This window comes from Acomys minous, assembly GCF_964271855.1.
Source record: "Acomys minous genome assembly, chromosome: 8".
NCBI lineage: Eukaryota > Metazoa > Chordata > Mammalia > Rodentia > Muridae > Acomys > Acomys minous.
The window spans coordinates 59,464,902-59,482,659 of record NC_140489.1 but is presented as its reverse complement, the minus strand read 5'-3'; the positions used below and the strand labels follow the sequence as shown (position 1 = coordinate 59,482,659).

Here is a 17,758-nt window from a genome sequence, read left to right as displayed (position 1 = left end):
AGAGGTTTAACTAAATGCCTCGTAAGGGGAATTAGTAATTTAAATAAATATGTATGCTGGGAAAAATACAGCTGGGGAAAGGCGCATGCATAACCAAACAGAGAGAAAGCAGTGACCATCCCAAAGCTTTTTGATTGCTTATAGCTTGCTTCAGTTGCATTAAGCCAAACTGGTGCTGTCTTTCTCCTTTTGCGCTCTGCACACTGTTAGTGCTCACCTGCAGCTTTCCTTCCAAAATAGCCCATTACATGACTGTACAGATCCCTCAGTGGAGCCTCTGGTGGCATTCTGTTCTGCCTCTGTGGGGAAACATTTGCCTTCGGCTTCGAAAGAGCATGTACAACAGTTTTATAAACGCCACCCAGGGAGCCCTGCTGTAGTCCTGCCTCCTGACTCGATGACCTAAGAGTACTGCGACTACCTAACTGGTTACTTGCAATTCCTTCTCTCTGTGATGCGGCGGTGGGAATCTCTGAGGATTCCTTCACTGCTTTGCTAACGGATGCTGCACCAATCATATCTAGAGGTCTGTACACACCAGGTTTTACAAGGTCTGTACTGCTAGTTGAGCTGGGCTGCGTGCTGCTGGTAGTGCTACTGCCACTACTGCTAAAGCCACCGAGCTTCCGTAGTCTCATCTTCCATGGAGCCTCTCTGTTTTCCAGAGGATTATAAAACTGGACAGACTCGGTAGATGGTCTGAAAGTAACATGAACACTATTTCGTTTCTTAGCAGCAATTTTCATGATTTTTGCCCTATGGGTTACTGTTTCAGACAAGCTCCTCTTAGTTGGAGAAAGCTTGCTAGTGTTTGAAACATGAGGCGTTCTGCGGTTTACTGGTGCTTTTAGTGCAGTTTTCTTGGCATGCATTATATATGGGGTGATTTTTTCATTAACTTGCACACTCTTAAGCTTTTCGGCTAGTGTCATTTCTACAGAGGCATCTATTTCTGTGGCTGTCTGTCTATACAGATGTTTCTTTTTTTCTTTATCACAAAGGCTATCTGAACTAGGATCCGATGACTCGTCAAGATTTAGTTGCTTAGACTTTTCAGCAGTTTGTGTTCTCGGAAAACTATCTGACTGGATAGGTCCGAGAGTACTCGTGAAGACAGTTGAGCTCGGTTCTTTCTGAAATGGTGCATTTTCCGGAGTCCCAACAAAAGGCATCAGATTTTCTGATTTTATTTCCTGACCTATGCATTCTAATTTATCTACAGATGATATTTCATCTCTAGCTACTGCAATAATCACTTCCTGAGAAGCTGTATCTTTAGCTAGCTCATTTTTACTATGATTTTCCTGGTTTTCTTTAAAGTATTCTTTCAGGGAAGAAAGAAGATCATCATCTCCTTCAAGGTCAATGTACTGGATTTGTTCGAAAGCTGCATCTGCAAGTTCTACTGGACCTATTAAGTGGCAAAGATGGTCATATATGCTATCACCGACTTCCAGAGAAGATTCTCTGCTATGAGTATCAGTGATGCAGCTTTCAGTGGATCTAGATACTGAAGAAGCCTCTGTGGAACTCTGCAAGCTTGGAGCATGGCGGGACGAACTGTCAACGACAGGAACTGCACCTTTGGCTCGCTCAACAGTGAATGGTTCCAAGATGTCAGAAGTGCTGCTACTTCGAGGCAATGGCTGCTCCTCATTCAAAGCACCAAAGACTTCATTTCCAGTGTCTTCACTCTGTGAAAAATGTCTGACTCTGGTTGAGCGGGGAAGGATTTGAGCATCATCAATATCTGTAAAAGATAAAAATTATATGGAGTAGAAACTATATAAATATAGAAATTGTTTCACCCACAGCCTAAGCATATGCTTTCCAATAAAAATTCTGACATTTTTATAAGTTCAACTAAAGAAAACCAATTAAAAATATATAACTGACTTTTAAAAAATATGATGAACCCAAGGCATATGGTGTCAATGAATTAGAAAATGACCAAAATACATTTAAGATGTTAACATGCATACAAACAGTGAAGTGATGAAACATTTGGAAGTGCAGTTTAAGATAGAGCTGTGCCAATAAACCAAGCAATTCAAATTTGTTAGTTTTCCCTACTCAGGTTTTAAGCAGAAGAAAATGTAGATCGCAAAACACAAAGCTACTCTAGGAAGTCCACTGCAGACCCTTAGAAGACATCACCTTTTCCTCAGCTCTTGCTATTGGGCTGACCACATATTATAAGACTGGAAATCTCTCTCTTCTTTAAAGTTCTCTTCATTAGGACCCTGTATGTTCTCTTCTGTCTTATTTTATTTACTATGATCTTAAATTTTATTCTTTATCATCAAATATAATCAGTAAAAAATCAAAATAGAATCAGTATATCATAAAAATAATTTTTTGTTTTTTATAAAGATTTTTAAACCTGCTATAGAGACATCTTATCTACCTGTGAGTGGCCCTTCTCATAAATAACCACTGTGCTCGGTAGTCTTATGTCAACTTGGCAAAAACTAGAGTCATTTGGGTAGAGGGAAACTTAACTGGGAAAATGCCCCCAGCAGACTGGCCTGTGGGGGATGTTCTTGATTGATGATGATGACTGATAAGGGAGAGCCCAGCTCACTGTAGGCAGTGATGCCTCTGGGCAGGAGGTCCTGGGTACCCCAGGAAGCCAGGCTCAACAAGCCAAGGGGAACACGCTCCCAAGTGCCATTGCTCCATGGCCTCTGCATGAGTTCCTATCGAGAGTTCATTGTTCTGACCTCCCTAAATGACGGCTACAAGTTGTAAACTGAAATTACCCATTTCTTCTCCAAGCTGCCTTTGGTTATGGTGTTTTAACACTGCAGTAGGAAATTAAGACAACCACTAAGGTCTAGAAACTATGGCTTCTAACATCTCTTTTGAAGAAGTACAGATTCTGAAGTCAAAATGGAGATTTAGAGAATACCTCATTTAATTAACTGTCTTACAAATGAGGAAGTTAAACCCAGAGAGTTAAGTTTTTTCATGTTTATAATGCAGTTTCAGAAGGAAGCTTAATGCCATTACATTACTTTAACAATCTTAAAGTGCTAAGTCCTCAGGAATATCTATGAAACCATAAATCACAAAATAGTGCTTATATAAATATATGTACGTATATATGTGTGTATATATACATACATACAGATGTAATTTTCAAAAAGTAATTGTATAAGTTAACACAATGCCTAGGAACTTATTATAAAGCCTTTAGGTTACCTAGAAACAAACAAAACAAAAAACAAACAAAAATTCTATCTACCAGCAAAATGAAAAAAGAATTCTCCGAGATTATCACTGCTATTTGTTACATGTGTAATGCAAATGCTGAAGGTAGCACAACTACAGCTGGCATGCTGGCGGCACAGGGATGTCCTCTAGCCCTCAGGAGGCAGAGGATGGGGATCTGAACGCAAAGCTAGCCTCTGCCACAACGTGAGAACCTGTACCGAAACACAAAAGTAACAGAACTATCACTCAAACACTGTAACCAAACATTTAGATCAGATTCACTTATCTAAGAATACAAGGAATTTAGATTTAGATTTATATCCTCTAGAAGGTGATGGCAGCTGCCTTGTTTACAAAAGGTAAATTGCTATTCCATGTAATTTCAGAATCTATGACATAGTAAAAATGGTGGTCTTTCTACTTTAAATAAAGAAAAAACAAAAAATGTTAACCAGTGAATCAACATTTCACAAAGTCAACAACTTAATACAAGTGGCAAGTCTTATTTTTCTGGGTTTCCTTGGTAATGTTTTGCAACTTATTTTCTGTATTAAAAAGTAGGCTTTTCTGGCTATTGTATTTCAAAGAAAGGTATTTTACTATTTTGAAGGTAAATTGTGCATTAAAGTATTACTGGCAGCTTGTAGCATATAAGGAAAAAAAAACCCTTTGATCAAAATTTAGGTTTCTTGAAGATTTTTTTGCTCTTCATACAATGATCCCCATTGCGGTGAAGAGCTTTGTCATCCAGAATGGCTTTACTGCAGTAGGAGGAAAGCATCAGTTACATAAAAATGCTACTCACTGGGGCTGGCATACAGCTGATGCTGAGGGGCATGCACTGCCCCTAAAGGACCTGAGTCTGGGTCCCAGCACCCAGGTTAGGCAGCCCCCAGCAGCCCACAATCAGATCCAGGAGAGCTGATTCCTCCTTCAGGATTCTATGCGTACCTGCACTCACATGTGCAAGCTCACACACAAACACACAAATACAAAAAAGTTAAAAAACAAACAAACAAACAACTGCTGCTTACTGGTAAAAAATAATTCCTCAAGAACAGAACCTTTTAAATTAGAATATTAACATCCAACTAGACTTCTAAAAATCAGAATCTCCAAATTCTCTTTTAATGAAGCCAAATTACTTTTAGTCAAGCACAGTGTATTTTATGACCCTTGAATCCAAGATGATTTATGTTAACTTATGCATAAATCAGTGTCATTATGAAACTCAAGTTTTTTTACCAGCAATTGATAAATAATTTTATAATTTTTTGGCTATTTTGGCAACAATATCAATGTAACTTCATGGTAAGATGTTCTATATAGATGTGTACTACACCTATATTAGCAAAAACACTATATCTTTTAAAAGGTAAGATGTCTCATTAGTGGGCAAAGCAGTGTTACATTATAAAATCATATGAAGACTTTAAAACCAATCAATCAAGGCTAATTAAAAACTTACTCCACTGAACTACCTTCTACTTTTTAAAGACTCTCACAGTCACACATACCTGTTCTATGTTTATGTGTGTTCATACTCACGTATGCATATTCATGTTTGTGTGTGAAGGTGTATGAACATGTTCACTGAGCTTTATGTAAAGACTGTAGTGTTTTGTTTATGAGCATGTTATGTATGGATTGTCTTGTTTTATTTTTTCGTTTTCTGAAACAGGTTCCCATCTTCTAGCCCAGGCTAGCCTAGAACTTACTAGGTAGCCCAAGTGGTCCTCAAACTCGCAAGCTTCAGATGTTCCGACTGTCTCAGCCCCTACCTACTGGGGTTATAGGCATGCACCACTATGCCCACATCTACTCACTGCCCTCTAAAGCACTAACAAATTTTACTTTGAAAATATTAAGATAAGTAAATTAAATAAAATAGATTTTGAAGGCTGAGTATGAGATACATGCCTATGATCCCAGTATTTGGTAAGCAGAGGCAGGAAGATCAGGAGCTCAAAGTCATGTGCTGCTCTACAAGTAAGTCCAGGGCCAAGACTGAATATATAACTATGCTATAACCATCATATTATAGATACAAAGAGCTATCAAAGAATACATATTAATGACAAAAAAGTTCCTGCATTGCTAAAAAGGGTCATACTTGTTTAATTAGTTATTTTTCATTCATATTTGGTAAAACTTAGAAAAAGAGGGGAGAGAGACCATCTTCTAACAGAAAACAGAATTACAAATAATAAATTGTCCCTATTGTTAAAAGTTTTTATATCCTTTCTTTCACAGAGGTATTACTTTGGGCAATAAAAACAAATTTACTTAAGAAATTGCTTAACAGGAAATAAGCACTGCTAGTCATAGTGGCCAACTCTGTAATGTCAGCCCTCAGGAGGTGGAGACACAGAAAACCATGGAAAACATCACTTTTCTTTATCCTGTTTTCTTTTATTCTTTTGTAGAGCTGTAGGGGATTAAAAAAAAAACAGAGCTTAGCATGTAGCCCAGGCTAGCCTCATACTCAAAATTTCTTTCCTCAACTTCCCAAATGCTGCAATCGACATGTGGCCACCATGCCATTTATGCAGTCCACTTTTCTTAGTGCTTCCCTCTGAATTATCTTTTTAAGACATTATCCTCATATCTCCCTATCATCCACTCCTGCCTCAGTTTTGCTGGTGCTAGAATTAGAGACTTGTATTGCTACATCTGCTTATTTATGACTTGATTGTCCAGCAATCTTTTTTTATACATCAAACTACTCTAAAGTAAAATTTACGTTTTGGAAAAACAAAAATAACAAGTTGGACTGGTTCAAGATTCAAGCCATGATTTTTGCTTATTAACTTAGCACTAATTTACATACTTCTGCCATATAATTATTTCTTCTCCCCCTGCCCCCGTCTACCCCCTGAAGAAACAAACTCCATGCTTTAATCTGCTTCCATGAGTCACAAATGCAAAAATCAAACAATAACCCAGATTCCTGCAATATGAGCTGATAAAACCATCTGATTTTCAAAGTGTGCTGGTTTGTTTTTTTAACTTGAAGGTTAGTTCAGTGTCTTCTAAATTTGTGCTCTTATGGACCTTAATGCTATTATATATCAAACTGTCAAGTGTTAGAGAAGTGTTTATGCTGAAATAAGCTTGAAAAATATTGGATTATACAATTAATATTTGCTAAGAGACATCTGGGTCTTTCAGTATGTTAGCAAACACTATGATTTTCAATCATTTTCTTTTTACATCTTATTATATGTTAGAAAATATTCTAAACATTGAATGTATCAGCTTGCAAATGGTGATTTCATCTTAAGTCAGGGATATAAGGATTTACTGCTACATTAAAACGCTGTCCTCAAAAGAAAGAAAGAAAGAGAAGAAAAAAAAGAAAATGCCATGTTCTTGCCTCTTATGAGTCCTAAGAGAAAAATGATTTCTAATTGAAAGTTACTTTAATTATGCTTTGTCATTGTGTATGTGTATTTGCATAAAACACTGGTGGCAGAAGTATCTTATGAACAAAATGGTTTTGGAGAATTATATATGTTTTTAAATGCACCTTCTGAGATATGTCCTAAAAATGACATTGGGCACAGGTAACTCATTCCTATAATCCCGATAATCAGGATGCTAAATCAGAAGGAAGGCCATGAGTCTGAGGCCAGCCTGAACAACAGAGTTAGACCATGTCCAAAACCAAGACATATAAGTAAACATCATTTGATAATGAGATTTAAAATGTTTCGTTCTAGTGACTAGTATGCCAATATTATTTAAATATTTAAACTTGTCATAGAAGGCATTTTATCTCAAATGAAAATGAAGGCAAAAATCATGGACTTAGAAAATCCTTTAAATATTATCTACAAATACGTAAAAATCTTTTAAAAAGCTATTCTTTATGACTTATTTGAAACAAAGCAAGAATTGTGAAATAGAAACATCTGATGCTACTTAAGGCTCTCACTCAATTGGTTTCTCTCCCTCTCTCTCTGTGGGGCGCCTCCTCCCCTTTCACTTCTCAGTCCTCTTTCTCTCTCCTCATAAGCTCTCCTGCTGTCTGTTTCTCTTGGTCTCTTTCTCTGTCTGCCCTCATGGTTCACTCAGGCCCTAATTCCTCTCACCTTCCCTCTCAAATAAACTTCCTTTATATCATATATGTTGCATGTCAACCTATCTTTATATATTACTCCACTTGGAATATTTTGAAAGAACAACCTAGTCTGGGCCCAGTACTTGGCAGGCAAGAGGCAAGAGGATCAAGGTCATCTTTGGCTGCATACTGAGTTCAAGTCCAGCCTGAACTACATGAGACTGTCTCAAACAATGGGGTGGGGGTGGCAGGTGTAGAAATGCCTTTTTCTTTTAAGTTTTAACAAACATATGCTTCTGGTGCTGTTCATGTGCTCCTTCAGTGTGGACCTAGAGTCTCTTTGTGTAACACCTTTAATCCCAGCACTAGGGAGGCAGAGGCAGGTGGATCTCTGTGAGTTCGAGGCCTGACTGGTCTACAAAGCAAGTCCAGGAGAGTCAAGGCTACACAGAGAAACCCTGTCTCAAAAAACCAAACAAACAAACAAACAAACAAACACCTTGTAATGAACCAACAGCCTATGTGAATAGCAGGGTTTGTTCTATGGGAAACCAATAAGTGAGAGAAATGGAAACACTTGCACAGTTGGAAATGGAGGATGAAGATACAATTGGTGTGTTCCAGCAGCAGACAGGAGGTGTCCACTACACAAGGAGCCTGCTACTTTACTCAAGCATTTTGTTACAGACCAAGAATATATTCTCAGTTAGAAAGCAGACATTTGCAGGGGATAGTGGCACACACCTTTAATCCCAGCACTCAGGAGGCAGAGGCAGGAGGATCTCTGTGAGTTTGAGGCCAGTCTGGTCTACAGAGAGAGTTCCAGGACAGCCAAAGCTACACAGAGAAACCCTGTCTCAAAACAAACAAACAAACAAAAACAAAACAAAACAAAAAAAAACTGAGGGGTGGTGGTGGAGAGAGCAAACAAGCAAGCAGGCAGAAACTTGGTTCCAACATATCCTGGTTACTGCAGTATGGACTTCTTAATCCTTTCATTTCCCTATCCCCATTTCTTTTTTGCACATATACAACTGCTGTGAATGCTAGATAGTTTCCCCTTCAAGTCAAGCATCTTACTTTTAAAAATATCTTGTTTTTTTTAAAATTAGCACCTAAGATAATTATTTGTCAACATATTAAAGTTTCAGGCAAGAAAAATTAAAAGTCTCAAAGGTTCTTTAAAAACAAAAACAAAAACAAAAAACCCAGGAGATGTATCTGATCCAACCCAAAATTTAAGAATTAGTGGCCGTAATTCTTTTTAATTTTTATAAATAAGTATAGTTTGTATTAGATATTTTAAGTGTATATGCTTTTTTTTTCCCTCCTTTTTTTACTGTCTCTTCTCAGTCCATCCCTCTCACCTTGCCCTTCCACCATCTACCTCTCCTTCCCTTTACCTCAGAAAAGGGGAGGCCGCCCATGGATACCAACCAGCCTTGGCCTATCAAGTTGCAGTACGATTAGGAGCATCTTCTATTGAGGCTGGACAAGGTAGCCCAGTTAGGGGGAAGGGATCCAAAGGTAGGCAATGTAGTCAGCACAGCCCTAATCCCCAGCTGCACAACTGTTACATCTGTGCAGAGGGCCTAGGTCTGTCCTATGCATGCTCTCTGGTTGGCAGTTCAGTCTCTATGAGCCTCCATGGACCCGGTGAGTTGAGTCTATAGGTCTTCTTGTGCTGTCCTTGACCTCTCTGGCTCCTTCATTCCTTCCTCCTCCTCTTCAACAGGATTCCCCACGCTCCACTTAATATTTGGCTGTGGGTCTCTGCATCAGTTTCCATCAGTTGCTGAGTGAAGCCTCTATGATGAGAGTTATGCTAGGATCCTGTCTACAAATATAGAGTCTAAGCAAAATAATTTATCTGTTTACAATAAACTAGTTTTTAAAAATTGTATCTAATTCAGTTATCAGACTGAAACTTTGCTTTGTTTGCCAAATTAAGTAAATAAATTATAGTTAAGCATATACAGAAAAAACTATGCTATTTGCATAGGAAGGCACAGTGTTTGAAAGGAGTAATGAAAATACAAAACATTTATAGCTAAGGGTGAAATGTTCATTCTTTCATTTATTTAGAATTAAGGGTCATATTTAAAGGCTATATGTACCACTTTTCTCATCCAGTAAAGTGTGTATCATTCCACCTATAGATCATCTAATTGTCCTAGAGTCTTGCACTGGTAGTATTAAATTTTACTGATTTATTCATCAAATACTTAGGGATCATCTGGACATGGTGGCACAATCTTTAATCCCAGAACTCGCTGAGGCAAAAACAGGTGATCTCTGAATTCTAGGACAACCAAAGCTACACAGAAAAAACAGTCTGTTAAAAAGAAAACAAACAAAAAGCCTTATGGGTCATCCAAAGTTTAAATTTAGGCCAAATTTCAAACTTTACTTTTGTAATTTAATTGCAAAATCAAGTACTAATTTATCACTAATTTAACTATCTCTAATTTCAAAATATTATTCCTCTCACAAACATATCATAATATGAGGGTGGGACATGGTGGCTTGTTCCTGCTGTCCCAGCATTTTGGAGACTGGGGTGAGAGAATCACTGTGAATTTGAGACCAGCCTTAACTATGCAGCTTTAGATTAGCTTGAGCTACAAAATGAGACCTTGGCTCAAAACAAAAACAACATTATCAGAATATTACCCAGAAGCAACTCTTACTCATTCCACCTAGAAAATGCATATATCCAATAACTAAATGCTTTGTTGTTCCATTCTGAGAAACACAAATACATTCTGTCATTTATAATTCTTTTAAAACCATGAAACAAAACATATTTTTAGATACATTTCTGTACCTACATATAGGCAACTCTCAATTATTGTAACCCTGATGATTTAGAAGGAAATTTGATCTTAGTTAGATTGACATTAAGGAATTCACTGAAAATAACATTAACACAAATGTAACTTCCTTCACAGGTCTTTCAGTCCACTGGAAACTAAAGATAGGTTTTAAAAAGAAAAAGAAAAAACATGCAAAATTAAAACAGCAATGTCAGAGAAACACCTAAGCAAACTGCTATGAAGGTACCTAACAATATCCAGGTAAACTCAACTATCACATTTTGCACAATAACATACTCAAGCTTGCTTCTGTCCATAAGACAAATTACTAAATAATGTTTGCATATATATACATATGCAAAATAACATAAAGGCTATACTAGCCATGGTGATGAAGTAAAAGATGCACGTGGAGGTGGAGAATGAGTGGTTACTGGCATAGAGAAGGTAGGGAAATCTTAGGGCAATGAGAAGCCCTATAATTATTTGGGTGATAGCATATGTACAATTCTCAAAACTCATTGAACTGAATGCATGCAAGTCATCCTAGGACTGGATCTAATCCAATGGAACAGCGGAGCAGGTTTTTAAGTTCCTTGGGGCTACATGGAATGGTTTGAAAAATAGTTCATCCTTTGAATTCCACAGAGTGGTTTATCTATATAAATCAAAAGTAACTACTAGATTGCATGTTTTCTCCAATGACTATATGCCCTTACTTAATTCCGAAAGTATAGAAGATGGGGAGAAAATAATATCTAAGATATACTATATTGTTAAAACAATAAAATCAACTATATCTCTTGTGAGACATTTATGAAACAAATATTCACTAGCATTTCTTTTAATCACCTGAAAGAAAAAAAAAATCAAGCATAACTTGGCCACTTACAATTAAAAAAAAAATATATATATATATATATGACATTGGCACAGCACTAAACTTAGCACTTCCAGAATGAACTGCAAGAATAGCATTAGAGTTCAAATAACTCAAAATGTTGATTTCTCAATTATTTTCCAATTTCCCACACCTCCCCCTAAAGAAATTAACTTTGAAGAGTTTATTTGATTAAGCAAATTTGAAAGCAGAGGATTAAAAGTGAAAAGGGTGGTGCAGAGATTAGCAGAGGTGGCACTACCTGAAAGCTCATCAGAAAGGGGAGTGAGGACAATATCAGGCAAGAAGGGTTTGGAAGTATGGATCAGAACAGGAGCACTTTTAGCACTGCGAATATAGGCCGATGGCAGAGCACATTCACCAATGGATCGGCTTCTCATGGCTTAAAAAAGGGAAAGAAAGAAGTGGGGAAGGAAAAAAGAAGAGTGACTATAATGAAAGGCTGTGTCACAGAAAAAGCAGCAACAGAGAAAACTAAAAGATTCAAAGGAAGGAAACTTCAAATTAAAACATTTCAGCACAGCAAATACTGGCAAGCTGTAAGAAAAGAAACCACAACACACATTTTGAATGTAATTCTTTTGGTGTAAAGCAGGAAAATGCCTCTTATTAGCAATTACAATGAAATAGTATTGAAAAACAAAGCAGACACCAGCACATTAAAAAAAAAAAACAGCAAATGAGAAATTCATCAAATGAAAACCTTAAAAAAATATTCAATATCATTAGTCCAAAGCAATTCTGGTATCGCATTTGGTCATTTCTCTAGGCAGCTCTTAAGGAAGCTGAATTCTACTAACCAGTCATTTCTATTTTCATATTCTAACCCAAATAAAGTTTCCTAATCACTAATTGGTCCTTTTATGAATTTTATTTGTCATGACTTACTCTTGAGTTTAGTAGCCATTCCAGGTGAGAGAATACGTAATTAAACTAGTATCTCTCATTTGTACTAAAGTATAGTAGTATGAATTTTAAAGTTTTAATTAGAGACATTGACAGAAAACAGAATTTACAACCAACTTTAAGAATCATGTTCCTTAATCCTAGCACTGGGGAAGATGAGGCAGGTGGATCACTGTGAGTTTGAGGCCAGCCTGGTCTACAAAGTGAGTCCAGGACAGCTAGAGATATACAGAGAAACCCTGTTTCAAAAGAAAAAAAAAAAGAAAGAAAGAAAGAAAGAAAGAAAAAGAGCCTGAGACTAGCCAGTAGCTACTGCGGCACACGCCTTTAATCCTAGCACTCAGGAAGGCCAAGTGAGTTCCAGGACAGGCAGGGCTACTCAGAGAAACCCTATCTCCAAAAGCCAAAAACAAACAAACAAAAAATCATGTTGCTGAGCCATGAGTACAGGTGGGTACACACCTGTAATCTCAGCAACTAGGATGGTAAAAGTGGGAGGGTCAGAAGTTCAAGGTCATTTTCAACACAATGAGTTCTAGGCCAGCCTGGTCTATGTGACACCCTGTCTTTAAAAACAAAAACAAAACAAATATATACCACTAACAACAACAACACTGAATCAGGTTCTTAAGAAAAATATGTAATTTGGGCTCATTCAAATCATAAGCATATAAAAATTTCAAAGTATCTTCTCATATACAAAAACTGTAGGTTACTTTCCAAAACTTGTATTTTTAGTTGCATTTGGTAACTTCATAAAAGAGTCACTAGATCACAAAGACAGAAATTTTTAGTTTACATAGCAATAACTAGTAACAAACTTCCTAATAATTTTAGCTTCAGGTTAGGGACTACTGGTTAAATGAATTTATAGGTATGGCTATGTAAGAACATGATGCTTAAACTATACTGCATAGTAGTCTATGTACATGAGAGGAGAAAGAAACAAAACAAAAACTCCTGGCTTTGGGGCTTTTACACTTTTTCTGTGCCCAGAATGTATTTCCTATAGATCGTTGCTATGTTCTCTCACTTACTCAAATCTATGTTCTTATATCGTGTGATAGAGAGACCTGTCTTGATCTACAAGTCTTTTCTCCACCTGCTATTCTCTAGCCCTTTAACTTGCCTGCCTGTTCTCTATAATTCACTACTAGCTGCTATGTTTCCTGGATCTGTATGCTCAACAGTAAAACTCTAAGTGCCAGTGACAGTTCTTAAAATTAGCTTTATTACTTCCCAGTCCTTTAACCAAGATAAAGAATTTGTTCTTAACTATAGCCTTAATGTTTAGAACAGTGCTTCAATGGTGAAATTTATTTTTCATTAAAATGTGTAAAATCCACATTGGTTTAAGCACAGTACAGAGGCAAAGTGCTTTAGGTCTCTGTGTGCATAAAGGGTCTTCAGAAGAATGTACAAGAAACTGGTAAGAGGGTCTGTCTGCTTCTAGTGAAGTCACCTGGGAGGGCAGGAGGAGAACACTGGGAGGGCTTAACAGAATGTATGTTCTTTTTCAGACTGAAAGTTTAAGCCTGCTCATTCACCTTGGTTATAAAAAAGTAATTTTAAAAAATAAGAAATGAACTGGTCATGGTGGTTCACATTTACTATAACAAGATTATTTCAAGTTTGAGGCCAGTGAGTTCCAGGCCAGCCCAGAGACACTGTGAGACCCTGTCTCAGAGAGCAAGACATAAACAAATAAGCAAGACTTAACAATATTTGAACTTGAACTTTCAAAGAATTTTCCAACTTTGTACATGTATCTTTCTTAGCAAAACATTTAATGCTTTACTTTTCGTTTAGTGGATGTGAAACCTGAAACCTGTTTCAGACAGAAGTATTACCACTGCCACTAAACAAATGATGCTCTTTTTTTTTTAAAGATTTTTTTATTGTATTTATTGTATATGAGTGCTTTATCTACAGAAGAGGGTATCAGATAACATTATAGATGGCTGTGAGCCACCATGTGGTTGCTGGGAATTGAACTCAGGACCTCTGGAAGAGCAGGCAGTGCTCTTAACCCATCTTTCCAGCCCAACAAATGACGCTCTTAAAAACTAGAAAGGGGAGCCAATGAGAGGCCCAGTGCATAGAGGCCAAGCCTGAAACAGGTACTCAATCCTGGGATCTACCTGCTGGAAACAGAACCATCTCAAACAAGTTGTCCTCTGACCTCTATATACACACACACACACACACACACACACACACACACACACACACACACACACACACACACACTTTTTAATATAATGCCCAGAAAGCTTTGGTAAATTGTCCAAGGTTACCTAGATATTTAGTAAGAAAAAGAGTAAGAAAGAACTTAGGACGTAAGTCCTCCTTATATTGCCTTCCAGTAGTATACTCTCTACTATAATTCAGCCAAGTTACATGGCTCTGAGAAGACAAGAGAGTTGCTGTCTGTAATACGTTGTGTTGCTTACGTCTACAAGTACTTCCCACAGTGCTCCTACACCCTTTTTTACATTATAGAAATTGCTTTGTTTAGAAAAAAAGCATAGGTTTCTTCTTGACCTCAGCTGCCTGCCAGTAGAGAGTGTGAATTAATTCCCTGTTGTAGTTTGTAAAGTCAATAAGACTATGTAATTGTAATACTGAAAGTATGCTACCGTCTCTATGTTTTGAATATATTTATTTAATAAAACGTATAGCAGCTCATGCTCCCGTTGTTTTTTTTAATCCAAATTCTACTTTATAAATTCTATAAAATGACAATTTGAAAACAAAGAAACCTATAGTAAAGTAAACTATGTAAACATAAGCGTGCACATATTGAAAGCATAAAGTCTTACACGCATGCTATTGGCTATAAGAACTACTGAGAATGGGGAGGAAGTCTGCTATAGGAGTTTCTTATCTTCAAAGGAAGCAAAATGGACCCTGACAGCATCTATCCCCACGTTGCTCTGCCCATGTCCCATGGTTTTAGAGTACATACCAACAGTTTTTTGCCGTACTATACTCCTTGCCTTTTCTGTTCCTGGGGAGCCAGTGGTCGTTGCACTTCTCTGTCTCATTGGCGCCTGGCCTGGCTGATCACGACTCCATCCTCTGGAAAATGACTTGTCAACTGAAACCTTCTGAAATTCATGTCCAACTCCTAGAAATGCAATATGAGTATGTAGAATATTGACTGCCTGATGGTTATCTTTATCAGGGATATGTTGTTGCAGATTCCAATGCTTCCTCATAATACATTATAAAGTAACTATAGCCTGGTGTGGTGGCACACACTTTTAATCCCAGCACACGGGAGGCAGAGGAAGGTGGATCCCTGTGAGTCTGAGGCCAGCCTGATCTACAAAGAGAGTCCAGAACAGCCAAGGCACTGTTATACAGAGAATTTCTGTATCCCAAACAAACAAAAATAAATAAATAAGATAAAGTATAAAGATTTTTTGAACTTTATTTTATGTAAAAACCGTATTAAAAACTCACAGAAACTTAAAATTATATTAATTCTATCACCAACAATAAACTATTATAATTCTCTACCATATAGAGATAAAAAATGAGGTAAAGGAAAGTCACCTTATAGTGGCAGTTTTTAATTTTTATGTACCAATAATAGCCACTGGGGGGGAAATAGTGTAGAAAAACTATCACAGACAAACAAGTAAATATGAAATATGATTTAAATATAATTCCTAACCAGCAATGTATTCTTAAAAATGCAAAATATTATACAAAGGACATGATAGTGATGTAATAATTATGCTACAGCCCTCATCTCATTTTACCATTACACAAATAATATTTCACACCTAAACAATATTTAATTGTACTTTAAACTAATAAAATTCTTTCAAGAGAAGTTTCCAAGTAATTCTTTATCATATACATTAAAATAGAATAAAATGAAGTCATCCTTTCAGTTCTACCTAAAAACTACTTGTAGTAAAAGGTAAATATATTTTATAAATTCTGACTTGGGCTAATCACTTAAAATAAAAGTTAAAGTTCTATATTGCTTAACTTTAGTTAAATATAAGTTCACTATAACATATATAGAGAACATTCTTTATCTTACAAAATTATTCTTGATTTTAAGATTATGAAAATAACAGTGTATTTCCATACTTCATTGTTGGAAACTTGAAACCTCCAGAAAAAATGAAAGGAGATTAGAAAAGATGACTTACCCTTAGCGCTTTTCCTGACTTGGTTTTCCCCAAACTATTTAAACAAATTCCTATGGAAAATCTTTGAACAACTCTTACCTTTCCCTTTATGCTTTTTTTGTTTCTGTTCACTCAGCTTATCCAACGGCAAATCACTGAGATCCAAACTATACAAATTCCTAGCTAAAACTTTAGTCAGTGTCTCCATGGTCAGTGACCACTCAGTGGCCAATTCTTCCCAATAGGTCAACGATGACAACACTGAAAGTAAGTCATCCCAGAGTTCTCGGGATATGTACACATTTAGATTTGCTTTGATCCAGGCAACAATGAGAGTCTACAAAGACAAATATTCAGAAGTAACAATGAGATCTATTTGATGTGTGACTTCAAAACCAACTATTCAGTTCTTTTTACCTAAAAGGCAGAAAAAATTTAAATCACATAATATCCATTGTACAAGTAACTCATGCAATTATTGTTACCTAGTAAGAATTTCAGCTAAGTGACAACTGATTCCCAGCACTCAAGGAATACAGATTGATCAGTAATTCTAATGCATAACCTTCATCCTGCACTGAATCACTGCTAAGTAAAAGCTATGTACCCAGATGCTTCCATATTATTTAGTGTTGAAATTGAGTTCTTAAATGAAAAACTTCAAACTATGTTCTCAAATTAAAGATGGAAATGACAATATAATCTGGAAGTTTGCTTTACTACTACTACTGCAAAGGGAGGGGGAGGTCCTGGAGATGTACTTAAAGAAACAGCCTTGGAAATTTATATGTAAACTAAAAGTTAAGATTAAATGTCACTTTAAAGATACAACAGCAATTAAGAGCATTTTGTAACAAATCCAATTACAGTATCAAAAGCTGACTTTTAAGGGGGCAGAAAATACTGATTATCCTGTACCCTCTGAGGTTTTGTGGATTCCTACTAAATATATACACTGTTATTGAAGAAATAAGTCACAAAATAAAAAGTTTTCAAAACTAACTTCATGAATTTTGCTGAGGAATTATTACAAATTCACACATGATTTGTAAAGATAAAACTAAAGTGATTAGTGACCTTCCATCCCCTCTCTACATGTTTAAACTACCAAAAAAGTTATTTTGCACAAGCTAAATTTTATCTTTCTGTGGCTTCCATCACTGGGTGAGTTATGAAAATTGGGAATTTTCTCAAAGTTTACATAATACAGGTATCTGTTTTAAAGCTAATTTACCATCAGCAAAAAGTTTTAGGTGAGAGATTAAGAACTGAAAAATTCCAATGTAAATGGTTATACTTATGGCCAATGGTTAGATAGCCTTTACCTCTGACATTAAGAATCATTCTAACTATGTAATTTCATTTAATGTGTCATCATAAAATATTTCCTGTTTCACGGGTTTATAGGAAGTCTAAAACCAGCACATAACTCTTGTGTTGATTATACAATTTCTGTATAATCAAAAATATCACTGATACTTCAATTCTAGAAGGGAGAATAAAATCTATGGGCAGCCCAAGAATGCCTCTTGATTATGTACTACATTTTTATTACTATAGAACAAACAGAAAATGTTTTTCCTAGTAATCCCAGAGATTTAGAAACTCGTAAGACTCAGGCACTACTCCTAGAGTCCCTTGTTAGCGTTTGGAAGCCACACATGTGCCACACCAGAGGTAAAACAAGCTCCATTACTCTTCTTTA

The 17,758-nt window shown here is 36.5% G+C and overlaps 1 protein-coding gene across 6 annotated transcripts in view; it reads right to left on the bottom strand.

Annotated features, from left to right (window-relative positions):
• RALGAPA1 (Ral GTPase activating protein catalytic subunit alpha 1) overlaps positions 1-17,758 on the bottom strand; it is a 210,289-nt gene that overhangs the window by 118,813 nt on the left and 73,718 nt on the right. For 3 of the 6 annotated variants that reach the window (XR_014780905.1, XM_084791681.1, XM_084791682.1), the window contains exons 15-18: positions 16,153-16,390; positions 14,871-15,032; positions 11,238-11,378; positions 218-1,750 (exon numbers count right to left, since the gene is read on the bottom strand). Coding sequence is in view for 5 of the 6 variants with exons in the window: in XM_084791681.1 (XP_084647807.1) it covers positions 218-1,750; positions 11,238-11,378; positions 14,871-15,032; positions 16,153-16,390 (2,074 nt within the window). In the remaining variant the exon portion in view is untranslated. The remainder of the gene's footprint in view (positions 1-217; positions 1,751-11,237; positions 11,379-14,870; positions 15,033-16,152; positions 16,391-17,758) is intronic. The other 3 variants (XM_084791684.1, XM_084791683.1, XM_084791685.1) reach the window with 3 other exon arrangements.